This window comes from Arvicola amphibius, chromosome 10 (assembly GCF_903992535.2).
Source record: "Arvicola amphibius chromosome 10, mArvAmp1.2, whole genome shotgun sequence".
NCBI lineage: Eukaryota > Metazoa > Chordata > Mammalia > Rodentia > Cricetidae > Arvicola > Arvicola amphibius.
Genome location: NC_052056.1, coordinates 97,875,934 through 97,894,959, shown reverse-complemented (window position 1 = coordinate 97,894,959; position 19,026 = coordinate 97,875,934). Strand labels below are relative to the sequence as shown.

Genomic DNA, 19,026 nt, shown 5'->3' with positions numbered 1-19,026 from the left:
TGAGCGAATCCCAGAGCTGCCAGAGGGCTTGTTAGTATCCTTCCCAGCCAGAGGACAGAGATGTCTAGAGCATGGATGTTTAGTCCATTTTTCTTTGCTGTGACAACATTGCTGGGACTGGGTATGTCATAGATCAGGGTGGTTTTCGTAGCTCAGTTTCAGAGGATAGAAATCCAAGATTAGGTAGCCCTGCCAGTTTAGTCTCTGTGAAGCCCTTACTGGTTTGTTTGTTTGTTTGTTTGTTTGTTTGTATCATAGTGGATGGGATCCTAGCAGGAGCAGATGGAACTGTGGCTGGAGTGGCGGGAGCCGAAGCAGTCCTAGTGGGAACAGATTGTGGTGGTGGACACTGGGGGTAATGGATGGGACCCTGGGCGCTGCTGATGGTGAGAGCACACTGGACATGGAGATCACATGTTGAGACAGGAAGCCAGAAGGAGCCGGGGAGGGGCCTGTGATCGTTGTCCACTGGGCCTCCCTTCATAAAGATCCCTAAGGAAACCACACTGGTAACCAAGCTCCCAACATTGGATATACTGGAGTTCTCAGCAGCTACCATGCCAGCTCTCAGTGTAGTGGTACAGCCCTGTGTGGCACCATTGCCCCTCGATGGAAACCAGCTGTTTCAGTGCACTTCCACTTCTGGGTGATAATCTCAATGCTGCAGTTGACCGTGACAGATTTTTTTAAAAATGTAATTGTATTCCTTTAAATTACGTGTGTGTGGGGGGGGGGGTAGGTGTGTGAATATAAGTGCGGCGCCCATGAAAGACAGCGTTGGATCCCCCATCCCAGAGTTGGAGTACAGGCGCCCGTGAGCCCCCTGATGTGGCTCCTGGGAACTGACACAGGTTCTGTGCAAGAACGCTGTGCACTCTTGACTGCTGAGGCATCTCTCCAGCCCTGTGATGACAGGGTTTTAAAAGGCAAACCTAAAGGAGGTGTTGGGTGGGAATTCTGTTGCCCAAATTCTCTGGCCGTTGAAAGCAACCGCGTAGGAGCAGAATGTGACATATCTATAGAGTCAATAGGTAGCCAGGTGTGGTGACAGGCCTGTAGTTCCAGCATTCAGGAGACTGAAGCAGGAGGATTGGGAGTCAAGGCCAGCCTAGGCTGTAGTGAGATCCTGTCTCAAGAAACAAAAAAGCGGGGTTGGAGAGATGACTCTTTGGTTAAGAGCCCTGGCTGTGCTTTCAGAGGTCCTGAGTTTAGTTCCCAGTACCCATGTGGTAGCTCACAACTGTCTGTAAGTCCAGTTCCAGGGGATCTGACCCCCTCATACAGACATGTATGCAAGCAAAACACCTGTGCACATAAAAGTAAATTGTAGTGATGAGCAGTGGGCTGCGTTCCCGCCCGGCTCCTGGCCGCCTGGCTAGCTTATGCCCCGAAATAACAACACACAAATTGTATTCTTTTAAACACTGCTTGGCCCATTAGCTTCAGCCTCTTACTGGCTAACTCTCACATTTTGATTAACCCATATTTAGTAATGTATGTAGCACCACGAGGGGAGGCTTACCGGGAAGATTCTAGCTATGTCCACCTTGGGTCGGAGCTTCATTGCATCTGACTCGCTTCCCTTCTTCCCAGCATTCTGTTCTGTCTACTCCACCCACCTATGTTCTAACCTATCAGGCCAAACAGTTTTCTTTATTAATTAACCAATGAAATCAACAGATTGATAGAAGACCCTCCTCCATCAGTAAATTATTTTTAAAAAGAAAAAAACAAAAACCTTAGGTGAGTACTGTATTTATTTCCACGTTGCCCTTCCTATGTCGTTAAACTGGGCTGTGGAATGGAGGATGGCAGCCATCGGGCAAGGTGGCCTTTATAGTTAGGACACCCTCCAGCAGACCCATGGTCTCTGATCGGCCCCTGTACCCATGCCGTTGTGTCTTTGACCTGAATGTTCTTAAGGCGCACCTGTTGATCTGGGAAGAGAAGCTGTCTTGTTTGCATAGGTTGAGGTGACCGCAGCAAGCTCCTGTTTGTTAAGCACCATCCAGAACACATGAACCCTGCCCAAGCTCCCGGGAAAGGCACTCTTCCCTGAACACCAGGACGGGGTGTGGCTTGTACCTGCAGACAGGCCCTGTCTAGCCCCCTACTCTATCCAAGGGCATGCTGTGGTCCGGTCCCCGCCTGCATCTCTGTGTCAGGCGCTCGAGGAGGCCCAGCAACCTGAGCCTGCACTGTGTGTGGAGGACGAGGGTGACCACCAAGTTAATGCAACTCTCTCCAGAGAGGACCAGCTCTGCGAGGTTCATGAGCAGCTCATCCCTGGGGGAGCCCACATCCTTCCGAAGCTTCAGCTGGGCCCGATGCAGGAGGACCACATTGAAGAAGAGTCTACAGGCAAACATGTTGAGAGCCACAGCCAGTACCGCCCAGTGCCCAGAGGCTGTGTCTCTCGGAGCAGGATCCACCCGCCAGGCTGGCTTTGTAGCATGCAGGAGAAGGAGAACCATCTGAAAGCTCAAGGCAAGCGCGAAGCCCAGGCTGAACTTGACGATCTCATATTCGGGCCATGCCGTCAGTGGATCCACCTGGCACAGAGTGGTTGTGTGCAACTCCCCAGATGTGCCCAGTAGGGACACCAGGATGAGCGAACTACACACAGCACAGCCTCCGATGGCAGCTAGACTGGCCACAGGCCTCACCAAGAGCTGGCGGCCCGAAGATCCCGGCAGAAGAGACTGGACAAACATGGCCCCCTGCAGGTACTGAGCTGTAAAGTAGCAGACATTGGTGAAGAAGGAGAGTGTCCCACAACCCAGGTTTGTCGTGGACATGTAGTCAGGCCGGCCAGCAGCATTGAGGGACAGTAGAGTCACCAGGATGCTAGTGACTGTGAGGCCTGCAAGGAGCCTGTCCAGCACCCCCAGCCTAGTACGGTCCTGGATGAACACGCTTAGACAGAAGAGCCCTGTCACCAGGCTCAGTGGGACACACACTGCTACATACACATGCATGCACCTAGAAATGATGCTCTGTGCTGCAATGACATCCTCCACAGCTGGGGACACATGGCTAGGGTAGCGGATCCAGGACATGTTGTGACGGTCCATCTTCAGGGCAGCGGTCACACCTGCAACAGAAGCACATGCTGTGTGGCCGTGTGGCTGGCCCAGGGAGGGACACCTGTGTGGGACAAGGGGGCCAAGTCTCCAGAGGGTGCCTAGAGCCGGCCTCTGTGTGAATGGAGGGAGGATGTCAGAGCCCAGTCTTGGTGTCGAGAACAAGGGTACAGGTCTAGTGAGCCTGGTGCTAAAAAGTGCAGAATGAGTCGAGAAGCCCCAGGGACACTCACTGCTAACCCACAAGGACCCCTCCCCCTCCCTCCCCCGACACACATGCACACTGTTGCTTGGCAGCTAACAGTAGCCTTTGAACATGGCTCTTAGCATTGGTCTGTCTCCCAGGAAGGGTTCAGCCATCAATTTCCCGGGAACAAGGTTTTAGGGGCCCCAGCACTGAGTCACTAGCACTGGCTGCCGTTGCCGGGGACAGGTATGCCTTTGCATTTGAGACTCTGAGACATTCTAGACATTCTACATAGGCCAGTTTTGACCTATGTAGGGACCCTTTTCTAGAAACTGGGGTGCCATATTATAGAGGCTGGAATGATGTGGGGGCTTCCTGGGATGGCCAGGTTGACTAGGGGTCACTTAGTAGCTATAAATTCCTGGGTAGGGCTTTAAATAAGGACACTGACAGCCCCAGCACTCTGCCCGCCCATGCTTGATAAATGAAATAATTTTGTTTCCATACAAATGGCGCCTTCCGCCCTTTAAAATCTAACTAAATGGTAGTGGAGGCTAGGAAATAATATTGCCGTTTATTCAAAGGAAATTGAGGGTGATAAAACTGGAGCCGTAATTTTAATGGGATTCCTGAAGCCTGGCCTAGCTCCACAGCCAGCTTTTGTTTGCTGTGAAGATGGACCGCCTGTCTGGGGAGGTGCGAGTGTGGGTGTTGGCCTGGTCTGGCTCCTGTACACAGTGTGACTGCACTTTACTGGTATGTGACTCTGAAGTAGAGAGTGGCTATAACCAGCCAGCTTTTCCCCTTAGTAACAACCCGCATGGTTGGCTGAGCTCCTCGGAGCTAGCTATGCACTTGGTGCTGTGCCTGCTCTGTGCCCAGATTTAGTTCTGTGTATCTCTGTGGTGTTTTCGGTGAGATGGTCCCCATAGGCTCAGGTATCTGAGTACTTGCTCCCCAGTTGGTGGCGCTGTTTGAGGAGGTTTAGGAGTTCCGGCCTTGCTGGCGGAAGAATGTGGCCGAGAGCACACTTTGAGGGTGTGAAGCCTAGCCCCCCTTTCAGTTCCCCTGCTCTTCCTCCCTGGTTCATGACTGTGGTTCAGGATGCCCGCTGCTTGCTGCCATGCCTCCTCGCGTGTCGTATAAAGAATCTCTGTTTCTCTACAATAACAAAGGCTACAGCAGCGGTTGTGTATACAAAACACAGAGGGAGATACTGCTTCACTCACAGACAGGTTCCTGATCGGAGATGAGACAAGAAAGAGGGGTGGCAAGGGAGAGCACTGTGTGCAGAGGAGGTTGGAGAAGGGCAAGTAGACCTCTTGGGTTCTGGGCTTCAGGATCCCGCCCCGGTCATCAGCTCACTCGCTGTGCATTGCTGTCCTGTTCAGCAACCGGAGGACAGTTCTCTTTGGGTGTCCCAAGCAGCAGGAAGGTGACCCTTCTTGGCCCTGTGATGCCACACTGGACTTGACGTTGATGAGTCTGCAGTGTGTTTGGATGTTTACAGTGCTGCTGCTGACCAGCCTTTGCCACTCCCTGTGGGCCTGCGGGCTCCTCATCGTATCTGTCTCTTTCAGTCTGAAAAGACAGCAGTGGCCGTGATAACTTCCAGCTGCCGGTGCTTATGGAGCCAGCGGTGTGGAAATGAAGAGTCATGGCTGGCTCGGGAGGAAGCAATTTGAAGTCTGTCTTGTCAGGTGGAATGGGAAGTCGTCTTGTGATCTCTGACCATGGTCAGGAAGCGGAGCTGCTGAGCAGACATCTGATGTATCTCTGCAGCCACTCCATGCCTCATGTGCGCGCTGTGCTTCTGGGTACTGTGTCTGTGGCCATCCGTCACCAAGGGCCTCTCTGGCTGGCAGTAGTCAGCTCTGCCTCTGGCTGGCTATGGCCTGCCTCTGGTTCTCAGCCGGTGGACAAGGGTGGAGGGGCCTCACTCAGGTCCTGAATGCTCTAGCCAGGATGTCCTCTAGACACACAGAGTGGGCTTCATCACCTCAGTTCTTGGGTCTCAGCATTCCAACTACGTACTGAGTACCAGTATGTACTGGGTACCAGTACTCCTTCCAAGCTGGGAATGTGAGAAGAAAGGATGGATTCCTGAGAGGTGGATACTCGTGCAGCGCAGCCACGCCTGGGGGCTCTGCTTCCTGTACTTGACCCTGCTCAAGCTGTCCCTTGAGGGTGGGAGGAAACCCATGCAGGCTAGGTGAGCTTGTCTCCCTCCTGGGCCCCTAGAGCTCCCCAGTCCTGTTCTGCAGAGGCCAGCTGGGGAAGGAGTAGCAGAGCCTTCTACTTCATGCGGTGTGACTACCCTGTACGCAACACCCGTGGCACACCTCAATGCCCTGCTGCCACCTGCAGCCCTGTCTTTGTTAAGGTCGGGGGGTCTAGCCCTTCTTGGGAGCCACATGACTCCAGACCTAACCAACACCTCATCTATCCACGGGACCACCCGGCCACTTTACCAACATAGTCTACGTGGCACGGCCACTGAAACCATCTATTGTTAAAGCTTCCACAATCCACTCTTCACCACCCAGCCTCTGTGACCGGGGCTTCTCTGTGGCCTTGACAGCTCCTCGACTCCCCTTCCTCCACAGTCAACCCCAAGCTGAGTGGAAAGAGGAGGAGAGGCAGCGCGGCTGCCCAGGGAAGCCAGCCTGAGTGGCCCCCAGTGGTCTCTCACTGGGTAATGCTGCACACTAGAACTGGAGTGCTTTTGTCTGATAATGCACTTGAACCTCTCAGTTCAGTTGTGCGGTAGGACAGCCATGCCCTGCTTTAATTTGCCTGGGTCAGCCTAGTTTGGCTGAGCCTAGTTTGGCTGACAGCTTGACCCTCTTCTTGAGATCATTTTAAAAGAGCTTTTGTAGAAATGACACACCTCTTGGCAGATACCCCCTCGGATCTGGACACAGCCCTTGACATAGCTCCCTCCCTGACTGCCCTTGGCACCCAGCCCCTGCAGCCATTCATCTGCTTTATCTCTTGTAACTTTGACATTTCCAGATCAGCATGTGGTTAGTCTCCGTGGAACCTTCAGGTCTTGCTTTCTTGTGCACGCGAGGCGCCTCCCACCCTGCCTGGAGTGACCTGGTTGTCACTGCCTGGCCCTCTAGTAGTCTCTTCCTGTCACTAAGAAGTCCGAACAGTGTTAGCCGCTCTTCCACAGCTTCTCTCGGGCCTCCAGTGCAACCTTTCTTTTAGTCTGGGCGCATATCTGAGAGCAACGTGGCTAGCTCTAGGGTCAGATGAGGCCGCCAGCCTTCCAGGGTAGCTGCATCAGCCTACTCTCCTGCCACAGTCCAACCTAGCTTCCTGGAGAACCTAGAATTCCACAGAAGAGTGACAGACACTCCATGGACGCATATCAGACTGAGAACCTGGTATCTCCAGAGCCCAGCAGAAGAGCTGACTTCAGCAGCCCTGTGTCCTTTGGGAGCTCCCCAAGGCTAGCATCTGAGGACACTGTGTTCCTACGGTGGCTCTTGGCCACCACTCTGTGAATAGCCCTTCAGAATGGTTCCTGTAAGCGTGACCCCCTCACTTACCCAGCACTGCTTTGGTGGGGAAAAGAGGATGGGCAGAGCTCAGGGCATTTTCCAAAGGCCATGAGAGTGCTTCCCAAGCCCTCCACATGGGCATGATGCTCCTACAGACCCTTCCAAACCACACTTATTCTGTAGATCTTTCCAGCAGGGCCCACAAGTTCTGCACAGATGTGGCATGTGTGAGATACTATTGGGTGACCCATGGATGGCGTGGGTGGCCTTGTATCTGTGTGGTACAGCAGGTAAAGTGGCCTTGGCATACTTTTGTGGCACAGGTCACATAAGGATTTGCTGACTCCCCACTACCTCCACAGTTCCATCAGTCTCAGAGCAAGTCTTTTGAGGAATCATGGGTTTGCTGTGATGCCCCACAGACTGCCATCCAAAGGCATGGGAGGCCAGCGAACCCCGTGTGTGAGATTTCAGAGGTTGACAAGCTGAGTCCATGGCTGGCGCATGGAAAGCCAGAGCTGCCCCGGGAGGTGGGTTCCTGTACCTGACCCACTGCGCTCTACCCTGGGGACCCCACCTCCCTTCATCTCCTCAGCTGACTTCTCCTTCTGGCAGGACTTAGCCATTCTAGCGCCTCTGGCCTTGGCTCTGTAAATGTTTCCATCCCAGTCTCCTCCTGTAGACTGGAGAGGACCCGCTGGTGAGTCACTGTGTCTGCTTCACACACACGGCCCCTAGCCAGCCCTCTGCACAGAGGTGCGACCTTGGAGAGGAGCTCGGACTGACATCATGGTGGTGTATAGGACCTCCCCCCCCCCCCCCCCCGCCAACCCAGGGATCTGAAAAGGCAGCACTGGACTCACTGACTGTTCACAGTGGACAACGCAGGCCTATCTGTTCTTGATTGTCCTATTGGTCCCAAGGCTGTCTGTTTCTATGCATTCTTTTAGGAATCAAGACAATCACCTTCATTAAGATAAGGATAATAAACAGTGTCCTGTTTACTTTTCTCGAATCTTGCCGATAAGGTACATGTGCCTTTTGTCTCATGTAGACATGTGTATATGTGTGTGTATACACCAGACACATGAACATGCAAACATGCATGCTCATGTGTGTATACCCAGGCACACACCTACACACAAGTGTCTGTGTGCACACGCATAGGTAGATATGCATCTGCAGACACGGAAACACAAACATGCACACATCAGATGCACCCTGACATGTAGCTTTGTGCGCCTGTGCAGGCACAGCTTTACAAACAGGCACATATGAATACACATGTGGGCACACACCAACACACATTGTACTGTATGTACACATGCACGCGTACACACAGACGCTGGCCTCTGGGAGCTTCAGCATGCCTCCTAGCCCCGTGTGCTGTATGCCGCATGGGCACTCCAGTCCAGTGACCAGTGGCCTAGCTGGGCGGAGCTGCCTGGCCTCACACAGCCTTCATGCTTCCTGAAGACTGGGAGCTCCAGGGGCCTGTGGATAAGAAGGCAGACCCTTCCTGTGCGGTCCGACTGAGGCAGTAGGCCTCCTAGCACCCCCTCATCCTTCTTTTTGGGAACTGTAGCCTACTCCTTCCCTGGCAACATGTTAAATGGGAGCCCTCTTTGTGGTTATTTGAGGCCTGTGTTTTCTCAGCTTCCCCCTCCGTGAGCCTCAGAGATGAGAGTGAAGGGATGGACCCAGAAGGGGTGAGACCAGGGCCCTGGGAGGTTTCTGCATTTGCTGGTTATCTGCCCCTCTTCTGCCTTACACATTGCTGTGTGTGGCACCTTTCCCACAAGACTGAGCTTGGGGAGTGCTGACGAGCAAGCTCGCCTTTAAATCCCTGTTCAGGACTGGTGGTACCAACCCTGAACACTGGAACTGACCAGCCCTGTCACCGGGTGCCACGTACCACCTCAGGCCCTCTGCTGTCCTGAGATCCTGTAGCTTAAACAGCTACTCAGGGTTTTTCTGGTCAAAACCTGAATGGTGCCTATGGCTAGTGTGGGTGACCCACAGTTTCCCCAAAAGCAGGATTTGCCCCAGATACCAAGCAAGAAATCGAACCTTCCTGTGTTGGGCTCTCTGGGGCGGGGGTGGGGTGGGGGGAGCGCTAAGTAGTTCGGAGGTCACCAGGAGAGGTGTTTGGTGTTTTGCGAGTTTTCGCAGTCTTGAGTCACTCGCTGTTGCTCCTCTGAGGATAGACACAGACACCGAAGGGGGTGCCTTCCTACTACAGTGGCAGACCAAGGTGGGGGGGCACATGATCAGACCCTTTCCTGCCCTCACTCTGCAATATCTGGCACACAGCAGTGGCAGCAGTGACCGCAAGAGGGGATGGCAAAGGAGTCTGGTCTAAGCCACGGTGGCAAGGGTTTCTGAGAGTGAAAGTTATTGGTTCTCTCTGCAGCCTGCCCTCCATGGCGCCTCCCTGTGGGTGCTTCCCCCAGCTACAGGTCTTCCTGGCTCTTTTGGCCCGCTGTTCATTCTAGGTCTTGATGGCATCCTGCCTGAGCTGGGTGTGGACAGGAGGAAAACCTCTGACTAGCTAGAGCCAAACAGGTGAACCCCAGAAGAGGGGATAGGAGGGCAGTGGGGCACTTGACTGGGTCAACTTCCCTAGCAGGAGCAAAGGCTCCATGTCATGTTGTCTCTGGGGGCCCAGTGAGCCATCAGCACCACAGCCGTGTCCCCACGTGTCTGCAGGGAGGTGATGAGGCAGGGTTTCCCTTCAAGGCTATGGTCTTGGGCCCACTAACTGGCCCCAAGCAGGCACTGCTGAGCACCACTGGGAGAATCCTATTGGAGGTCTTGGGAAGTGAGCTGAGCCCGCTTGGCGAGGCTCTCCTCGCCTTGGCTCACAGGGACACGTGTCAGGGGCATCACACTAACTCATCTGAGCACAAAGCCCACCTTGTGCAGAAGTAGTCAGCCTGATGGTCCAGTCTCCAAAGGCTCTCTCCCAGCCCCCGCCTGTTCCTACTGTCTGGGCTTCCGTCTCACCCCGCCGCAGTCAAGCCAAAAGACTTCTCTGTTTTCAGGTTTCCCGCCCCGTGCAAACACACATTCCAGATGTGCCCACTACAGACCAGTCTTTATGTTCTGCCACACCAGGCTCTCCCCATCCTACCTCACCCCCTTGATGAAAATCATCCAGTGGTGGTTAGCCTGACAGCCCTGCCGACATTGGCTCTGCTTTCTGATCATCCTCGGACCTGTCCCCATTTCACTGTGAGAGCTGACTAGGGCCACCATGATGAACCCTTCCTTCAGGAAGCAGCTGGATCGCCTTACCAAATGCTAGAGTTTTCTTTTACTTAACGGAATTGACCTGAACCATAAGGAAATTGGTTTTCCACAAACTTCCCCGGGGCACATTCACTGGTAAGTCCGAGGCAGGAGGACAAGCCGAGTGGGCAGGACTGCTACCTCCCCAGGGCATAAGAAAGTGCTCACCTGTGCCAGGGATCCACACAAGGCTCCGTCAGCAGTCGGGGGCTGCTGTGGGACTGGGGCATGCTCCCTGTTCATCCAGCCATTCCTCCATTGCTCCACACTTGCCAAAGACAGCCTGGCACGGACGCCCACAGCTCCTGAGGAAAAACAGGATTCGGCCTGGAGTCATCCAAACCACACACTGTGTTTAAGCGGGCTATGGTTGGACCATGTGACCTAGAAGAATCCAAATGGACCTATGTCTGAGGTGGAAGAGTGACGTGTGTGTGAGTCTGAGGGTTTCCAGAGCTCTCTTGCAGAAGTGTGCGGGCCACTCGCAGAAGGTCCCTCCCAGAAGGCAAAGACATTTGCAACCTAAAATAGGAGCTGAAGCCCCACCCAGTCAGAAAAAGTCCTCCCAACCAGAACAAACCAGCGCCTAGAACCTTGCCACATGGATGAGGGGCTAGCCCCTCTGTCCCTGACACAGGGTGACTCAGGGCAGTGGACACTGCAGCCTGGATGGCAGGTGACACTGGACACACTTACTACCCATACACCAATGGCCAGAGCTGCACCTTGAGATTGCATGGAGTGGGGGCTCTGCCTGGACATGACGCCAGGAGGCACGTCAGCTTGCTGGTGTCCAGCATCCTCTCCACCAGGCCTTGCCCAGGATGCCATGATGCTGGCTGGGAGGAGTCCTGGGCGGAGGCACCATGTTCTGAAGGGAGAGCCTCGGCCAAATGGAGGTAAACAGTCTTGGGAACGCTTTCAAATCTTAAAATGCAGTGGTCTTTACCCCCACCCCCGTGCATGCACACTTTTGCAGCTTACCTTATGTTGTAGGCTGTTTGCATGGCATCGGCCCCAAGCCGCCTTGTGGTACTGGTCTCAGGCAGTTCCTTCAGCGTCCTGAGTACTGTGGAGAGCCATCCCAGCGCTGGGCCTGGGCCTCTGGGTAGTTCCTGTGGGGCACACTGCTCTCCGACTTGAAGGGGTGTTAGAAAGTCATTAACTGGGGACCTGGATCCTTCTTGAGTGCATTTTCAGCTCTGGATGCTGCCAGGATACTGCCCCAGGAAAGGAAGAATCTGACTGGTGGGAGAGAAGTCTGAGGAGGCCCTAATGGCTGAAGAGGCCTCATCCCTATGGCCTCCCTCCTCCAGGACAGTCTCTGCACCCTCCCTTGCCCCCTTCCTGCCTGATGTGTGAAGGCAGCTCTCAACCCACATCCGCTGTGTCAGCCGCCTGTGTTCCCTTCCTGGCCCTGAGTTCAGTGTGGTAGATTCAGTTCATGGACTCTAAGACTGTCTTGGAGTCACCTCTGGTACTTCCGTATTTGACCCCAATTCTCTGTGTGGCCACTGGTTGTGTCCTTCCTAATGACCTTTGACAGTTCTGTAAAACACTATTGTATCCCTACTGAGAATGGTCCCTGAGTGACCTCTGGCCTTTTCCGGTGCCCCTTGCATATCAGGCTTCCCCTCTCCAGCCTCCTTTGCCTCACTTGGGCCTTATCCCAAAGTGTTAGTGCCTGGCCCCTCCCCTGGGAACCAGACAAGGCGTAGAGGCAGGGTGGGGCCTCTGGGCTGATAATCCCCTCCTTCCCAAAATTCTGTTTACCCGCTGGTAAGGGAAGTACAGACTTGTGCTCTGAAGCCTGCTGCTGTTTCCCCTGCCTGTGCAGTTAGTCTTCTTCTGGAGAAGTGCAGCACCTCTCGGCCCAATGGGAGGAGCCCTGGGGACAAGCAGTGGAACTAGAGGCCCTGCAGCTTGAGTTGAGCCACAGTCAGGTGCTGACCAGCCTGCCTGGTGTCAGTGCACAGGCACTGGGACCTCATGGGCACAGCCATCTCCCCACCAGCCTCTCCACCTTGGGAGGGCCCTGCATGCCCTCCAGTCCTGAGGCTTCCTGCCTGCCTGACCCATGCTGGCCCTTAGGTTGACTGCACAGGTGTGGGACAACAGAGCTGCAGTGGCTGCTCTCTCTGGTGTGTGATCTTTAGAGGCAGGCGCCCCATCCCCAGGCCTCAGTTTCCTTCTGTGAGGTGACCGATGAGCGCACCCATGCTCAGGTTGGCTTTTGGGTGAGCTGACATCCCCAGAAATGTGACAGGAAGGTCAGTGGTTCTGGATGGTGCTGGGTAAACTGTGGTTACCTTAGGTGTGACAGGCCCCCAAGTGTGAGTCACCTCCCAGTCAGACTTCCATCCCAGCTCAATGACTGCTTCCTTGGTGTCATAAGGACTTCTTCAGCTTGTGATCCCTGCCTAAGCTGTGACTGCCGGGAGGTGGGCTGTCAGCCACCAAAGTGCTAGTCTGAACTTTTGCTCTGACCTGGCAGTTGAATTCAGGGAGACGTGGCCCCAGTAGCATGTTCATGCCGCCGTGGGAATTTAGCATTCAGGAAGATGTCGCCCCAGATCGTGTGCTCATGCTGTTGTGTTCATGACCTGCGCAGCCCACAGCCCTGCCCCACCAGGAACCCCCAGCACCAAGGGCAGCCTCTAAGCTGGGTGGGAAGAAAGGGAAGGACACTGAAGGTTTGCATAGGGAGGGAAGGGGCAGAGGGTAGATGTGGCTTCCTTCCCTCTGTCCCCGGCCACCAGCTGGGAGGCTTTGGCTGCCTCCACCCCAGCCTTCCCCTCTCATGTATTCATTTCCCCAGCTGAGCCGGTGGTGAGCATGGTGGCTTCATCCCTCCCTGTCCCCTCTACGAGGGTATAACTTGCTTTTTGAATGTTTGGTTGATCTTGTTTCTGAGACACAGTCTCACTATGTAGCCCTGACTGGCCTGGAACTCATCATGTAGACCAGAATGACCTCAGACTCACAGATCCACCTGTCTCTGCCTTCTGGGAGCTGGAATTAAAGGTTTGCGCCGCCATGCCGGACCTACACTTTGAGGTCACTTGTGCAGTGATTACCTGGCCACAGGCCACTAATAGTCCGGGCAGCAAGGTGTCCCCGGTCTTCTCTGTCTGCACTGCTGCAGGTCATCTGTACTGCACTGGGAGCCGGGGCGGGGGTTGGGGGACAGCTCACAGGATGGCCCTCCTTCTCTTAGAGACCTAATAGCCCACCGTTCACACAGCCAGGTGGTGGGGGTAACCAGAGCAGCATACACATCTGTTTGCACAGCCAGACACTGAGCAGGAAGAGGAATGAAGTTCTGATGCACAGCAGTGGGAAGCCCTTGAGACATCACACTTAGTAGGAGAAGCAGGGTGCAAAATGCCAGGTGCCTTGTGTATCCACTTCAGAAGAGACAAGCCTGGGGACAGAAGACAGACAGGGCTATGCAGTGTCATTTCTTCTCTTGTTTGTTTGTTGGTTGGTTTTTGTTGTTGTTTTTTTTTGTTTGTTTTTTTTTTGTTTTTTTTTTTTTGAGACAAGGTTTCTTTATGTAACAGCTCCAGCAGTCCTGGAACTAGCTCTGTAGACCAGAGATCCATCTGCCTCTGCCTCCCTTAGTGCCGGGAGTAATGGCGAGCGCCACCACCATCCGGCCACTGGTGTCATTTTGTGCTGTGCCAACAGTGACGACCTTTCTGGTCCTCTCCACTCTGCCACATCTTTACATTTTAAGCACCGCATCTCTTGAGGTTTGTGTTATAACTCTGCCGCTTTAAACATGTAGTTTGGTTATTTTGGGCACATGTACAAGACCAGGCGCCATCCCCAGGCTCAGGTAGGAATGTTGTCAAATCTTGAAGCTAGTTGGTAGCTCACCCCAACCCCTCTGAGCCCCCGAGACTGCCACAGTGTTGGCCCTGTACAGGGACGGGCAGGGATACCCCGCATCTGAGCTGCTGTGTGGCATCTCCTCCAAGATGCGCTGCCAACCCTTCTCCCTGAAAGTCTGCAGTGTGACCGCAGCAAACACCCCGTTTCACCCTCCTCCGGTGCCTTCCTCTGTGACCCTGCAGTTTGGAAAGTTGATGGTTACTGGATTTTGGCATCTGGGGGTTATGGCAGGAACTCAGGATGCAGCTCAGAGGCTGGGCAGGGTGGAGGCTCGTCTTACCATACTATGCCATGCTGGCTAAGGTGAGGGCCAGTGACTCCTGTGACTTAGGTCTTCCGATGCGACTTTGGTCTTCCGATGCGGCAGCCTAGGGGTCAGGAGGAACATGTTCACAGAGTGACCTGACTGCAAAAAAGCAGGAGGGGGACACAAGGTCTGGAACTGGGGCCAAGGATTGAAAGGCCAGTGTGGGTCCAGCCTCACTCAGCTCATTCTGGGTGGCAGAGGCTTTGTATCGGGTGCTTCTTTGTTGCAGACTAGGAGTCCTCACCGTGCTTGGCTCCTCCTGACCTCTGCTTCCCACCTCCTCCCCAGCTATCTCTGGTGTCTCAGCTCTCTGCCTGGCATCTTTCCTCACTTGTAGTGGCAAGGACACACTGCTTAGCAGACTCTTTGGCCCAAGTGCCCACACTTACTGAACACCAGTTATTCTGTCTCTTGTCTACCTGGAACTCGTCCTCACCTGGGGCAGTTAGTCTGTGCAGGCTGGACCTGGGGGTCTGTCGTGGGCCTCATCGTGCTGTGTCCCCAATGCACTGCCAACTGATCATCTCTGGCTGACTCCAGTGGCAGCTGCAGGCCCTTTCTAGGAATTTAGAGACAGATTTGAGTCTGGAATCCGGCTCTGTAACCTTCAGTTCCTGATCTCTCTGCCTCTGCTCCCAAGTTCTGAGGTTAGAGATGTGCACCACCACACCTGGTTCATGCCACGCTGGGGTTGGAACTCCTGGCTTTGTGCATGCTAGTCAGGCCCTCTACCAGCTGAGCCATGTTCTCAGTAACTTTTTTGTTGTTGATGATGTTTGTTTGGTTTGGAATTTTGCAGTGTTTGTTTTTTGAGATAAAGTTTCTCTGTATAGCCCTGACTGGCCTAGAATTCAGAGATCCACCTGCCTCTACCTCCCAAGTGCTGGGATTAAAGGCATGCGCCATCACCACCTGGCACTGTACTGGCTAATTAAATGTCAGTTTGACACAGGCTAGCGACATCTGAAACAAGGGAACTCAACTGAGAAAATGCCTCCATAAGATTGGACTGTCAGCAAGCCTGTAGGTCATTACCTTAATTAGTGATTGAAGGGGGAGGCTCAGACCATTGTGGGTGGTGGTCTTGGGTTCTATAAGAAAGCAGGCTGAGTAAGCCATGGAGAGCAAGCCAGTAAGCAGCACCCCTCCATGGCCTCTGCATCAGCCTCTGCCGCTAGGTTTCTGCCTTGACTAACTTGAGTTCCTGTCTTGACTAAGTTCTGTGCTGAACTATTCTGTGAAAGATGTGAAAGCCAAATACGCCCTTTCCTCCCCAACTTGCTTGTGGTTCTAGCATTTCATCACAGCAACAGGAACCCTAACTAGGATGCCACCCTTCATCATTGCCTCTTTAAATGAAAGAACTTGGGGTTGCTCTGTCCCTTTTCTGCTATCCACCTCCCTAGCCGTGGGCCGAGGCTCTAACACTGGGCTGCATTAGACATGTAGCCTGAGTCAGACACAAGGAATCTCAGAGCGAAGCCATGATGTGACCCCCAAGCATTGCTGAGCCCTTGGCAGGCACAGTCCTGAGCTGTGTCTGCACCTGTGCTGAGCTGTGTCTGCACCTGTGCTGAGCTGTGTCTGCACCTGTGCTGAGCTGTGTCTGCACCTGTGGCTACTCCCCACCGCCCCCAGCTTGCCGTGCAGAGAGAGCTGCCTTGGGGCTGCATGTTTGTGTGCATTAGTGCTGCATTGTGTGAGTGCGTGTAGTCGCAGCCCAGCCCCTCCTGTGCTCTGTTGATGCTTTCAGCTACTTTCTCCTTTCTGTGTCCCTAATACCTGACAGGGAGCACCGTAAGTGGGGAGGGTTGATTTGGGGCTCCTGGTTTGAGAGGATACAATCCATCATGGCAGGAAAGGCAAAGGCATGCAGTGGTCGCTGCTGGTCACATTGTGTCTGTGGTCAGGAAGCAGAGGGAGGTGGATACTTTGTTTGCTTTCTCCTTTTTATTGTCTGGGATGCCAGCCTATGGAATGGAGCTGCCGCCATTTAGGGAGCCCCCTCCCCCCCTTCAGTTAACTCAGTCTAGAAAATCTCTGACCAACATGTGAGCTTGTCTCATAGGTAATTCTAGGTCCTATCAAGTTGATATAAACCAGCACATTGGTCTTAGTTTCCTGTGGCCACAGAGAGCCTGTGTCCTTTATGTGTGGCTGACCAAGAGGGCAACAGAGATCCACAAGACCTGAGGAGATCTCTATCCTCCCGGCTGCCTGCATCTCATACACAGGACTTGGGAAACCTATAGCTAAATAACCTAGGCTCACTGAGCAGGGCCAGAACCCTTGGACTTCCCCGCAGGCACAATAAAGGGGAATCTAGGGACACCTGACAGAATGCCAGGTTCGTGAGACAAGACTCCTGCTAAGAAGCCACTGGAGCCTGGAAAGTGGAGCCTTGTCCACGTTCCCCACATCCTCTGAGTGTCTGCCACAGCAGGTGTGACCTGGGAGCCCCACGTGGTAGCAGTCCCACCCAGAGAGCAGCCTATACACACAACAGCCATGCCTTCCTTACCACTGCAGCATGTGGAGTTTTCGCCCCTGCTGGCTAGAATGCCAAGGACCTGCCTCTAGGGCTTCAGAAGACTATAGCTTGGGACCTTGTGGGCAAGAAGGCTGCCAGAAAGCAACCCTGGCTGCAAGTGTCCTCCTCAGCAGAGGAAAGGAATGGCCAGTGACAGAACCCCCATCCCTTTGGGAGCCATGTCCCTCAGCTTAGCCATAGCATGGCAAAGACCAACTGTCATCCCCAGACCCACATTTGTCAAGGATCATGGGGTAAATGCTTCAAGTCCACCGACAGCAAGTCCATCAGTGGCCACTGGGTGGAGCTCTGGAAACAAGCCTTTTTCAGACAGAAACCATGAACCTAGCAAAGTGTAAGACAGGCTATAGCTTGAAAGCGAAAGCACTTTTCACATTACAGCATTCTGTACGCATCTCCCAGGTTTGTATCATCCATGATGGCGATGGCATGGCGCTGGCCATCCTTGTCCCCTCCTCAGGGGACACTGAGGATCTCCGGGTTCCTGGCTGATGGGTTCTGACAGGTGCAAGCAGCCACAAATCCAGTGGTTCATTGAGAGACTGTTTCTGTCATTCTAGAAAGTTCCTCAGAGCCCCAGAGAGTGTCTTTTTTCCTGGGTCAGGGAGGCAGGCTGTTGGGTGTTCGGAGCTGTGGGTGGGTGGACATCCTTTCACAGCCGTGGTCCTCCTGTGCTGGAGAGACACGTCTGTCTGTCCATCAGAGGACAAGCTGTCTCCACCCTAGCTCTTGTGAGCACACAGGCTGTGGGGATTCAGGTGTATGGTTAGCTGCCCTTGTTTTCCCAGCCAGTGATCTCAAAGTGGGGACTGGGGAAATGATTTGGTGTTTGTTAAAGCACATGCTACACAACTTGAGTTTGGGGCCCCGGAATCCATGTGAGTTCCAGGTAGGCATGGCGCCCCACCCTTGATCCCAGCCCCTGAAGACCGAGATGGGTCTTCAAAGCAAGCTGGCTGGCAAGATGAGCCATATCAGTGTGCTCTGGGTTTGATTAAAAGACAGACCCTGCCTCTGTAAATAAGGTGGAAGAGCAATCGAGGATTGCCAACCCCCAACCTCCGACCTCCACATGCATGATCACCCCTCTTCAGACATGCACCCATAGTCGAACAGACATGTGTGCACACACATGCATATTGCACACACGCACACACAAATGGAGGGAAAGTGGGGTGGTCAGAACACGTGGTAAGTGTAACTTTCCAGCAGGGGTGGGGTTTAGGTTCTTCCCTTTTCCTGAACTGTGGCCTGACACATTAGCCAGGAGCACCCCGACTCCGTCACTGGGGGCGGCTAGGGGAGCTGAATGGCAGGAGCCTGACTCATCCAGCCTTCCTTTGATAGGAAGCCCCAAGACTTGGCTCTGATGTTTCTTAGATTAGACTGGACAAAAGCCCCGGAGGCCTCATGCGTGCCCCAGAAGGAACCAGTGACTAGATCTGGGGATCTGGTGGATGCTGCCTTCCCTCTTGAGGGCTGAAGTGCATGTGATGGCGTAGCATAACCTCTGCCAGTTGGATGCCCGCCTTAGGAAGTTCCTGTACTCCCATGGTCCAGTCCCTTCTCCAGACTGTGGGGCATGCTAGGTGGCGTTGGAAGCTATGTGCCCTGGGCTTGTGGCCGCAAGGATGTCTCACTTGCTGAGGGCAGTTGAAGAATCTTCCCCATTACCTGAGGGACTCAGGGTCCCTGAGTCATACTCTTAACAGTGTAGGAGGCCCGGGAGACTCACTGCTCGAGTCCAGTCCTTGCACTACCCTGGCATGCCCAAGCCAGGACCATGGAGATCCTCTAAACAGGGTGACCTGGCCTCAAGTTAAGTTGGACCCACTGGATTGGACTCCCCTGACCTCAGCTCTTGGCTTTGCTGATGCCGACTGCAGCATAAGAGTGCCAGGAAAAGCACACCCCCATGCACGTTCATTCACACATGCATGCAGCAAGATCTAGCAAGCTCACGGCATAGTCCAGGCTGCGTGCTCTTTACTGATAGCACCGGGTCCCCTCCGCAAACATCATTCCCAGGTTGTCACTTGTTCACCTATCGCCCAGCACCATGTGCAAAGTCGGGTCAGCTGCTGCTGCTGGGACGGACCTCCCACGTGTTCCAGGAGCTCCAGGAGAGCTGCTAGGCCATGAGCATACCCTCAGCCTGTCCCTAAAGACGGGTGACATTTGGGGAAGAAGTAGGACAGTGC

At 54.0% G+C, this 19,026-nt stretch overlaps 1 protein-coding gene across 4 annotated transcripts; it reads right to left on the bottom strand.

The window, feature by feature from the left end:
* Window positions 1-1,656: 1,656 nt before the first annotated feature.
* LOC119824466 lies at window positions 1,657-12,640 on the bottom strand. Of its 4 annotated transcripts, XM_038344599.1 has the most exons (5): window positions 12,558-12,640; window positions 11,867-11,958; window positions 11,055-11,208; window positions 10,239-10,375; window positions 1,657-3,094 (listed from the first exon to the last, which is right to left on the bottom strand). In XM_038344599.1, the coding sequence occupies exon 5, from the start codon at window positions 3,072-3,074 to the stop codon at window positions 2,103-2,105; it is 972 nt and encodes a 323-aa protein (XP_038200527.1). In that variant the 5' UTR covers window positions 3,075-3,094; window positions 10,239-10,375; window positions 11,055-11,208; window positions 11,867-11,958; window positions 12,558-12,640; the 3' UTR covers window positions 1,657-2,102. The 4 variants fall into 4 exon arrangements, with proteins under 4 accessions (XP_038200527.1, XP_038200529.1, XP_038200528.1 ...); XM_038344601.1 differs by lacking the exons at window positions 11,867-11,958; window positions 12,558-12,640 and adding an exon at window positions 9,872-9,875 and having other exon boundaries at window positions 11,055-11,402; XM_038344600.1 differs by lacking the exons at window positions 11,867-11,958; window positions 12,558-12,640 and adding an exon at window positions 4,500-5,344 and having other exon boundaries at window positions 11,055-11,402.
* Window positions 12,641-19,026: the final 6,386 nt, after the last annotated feature.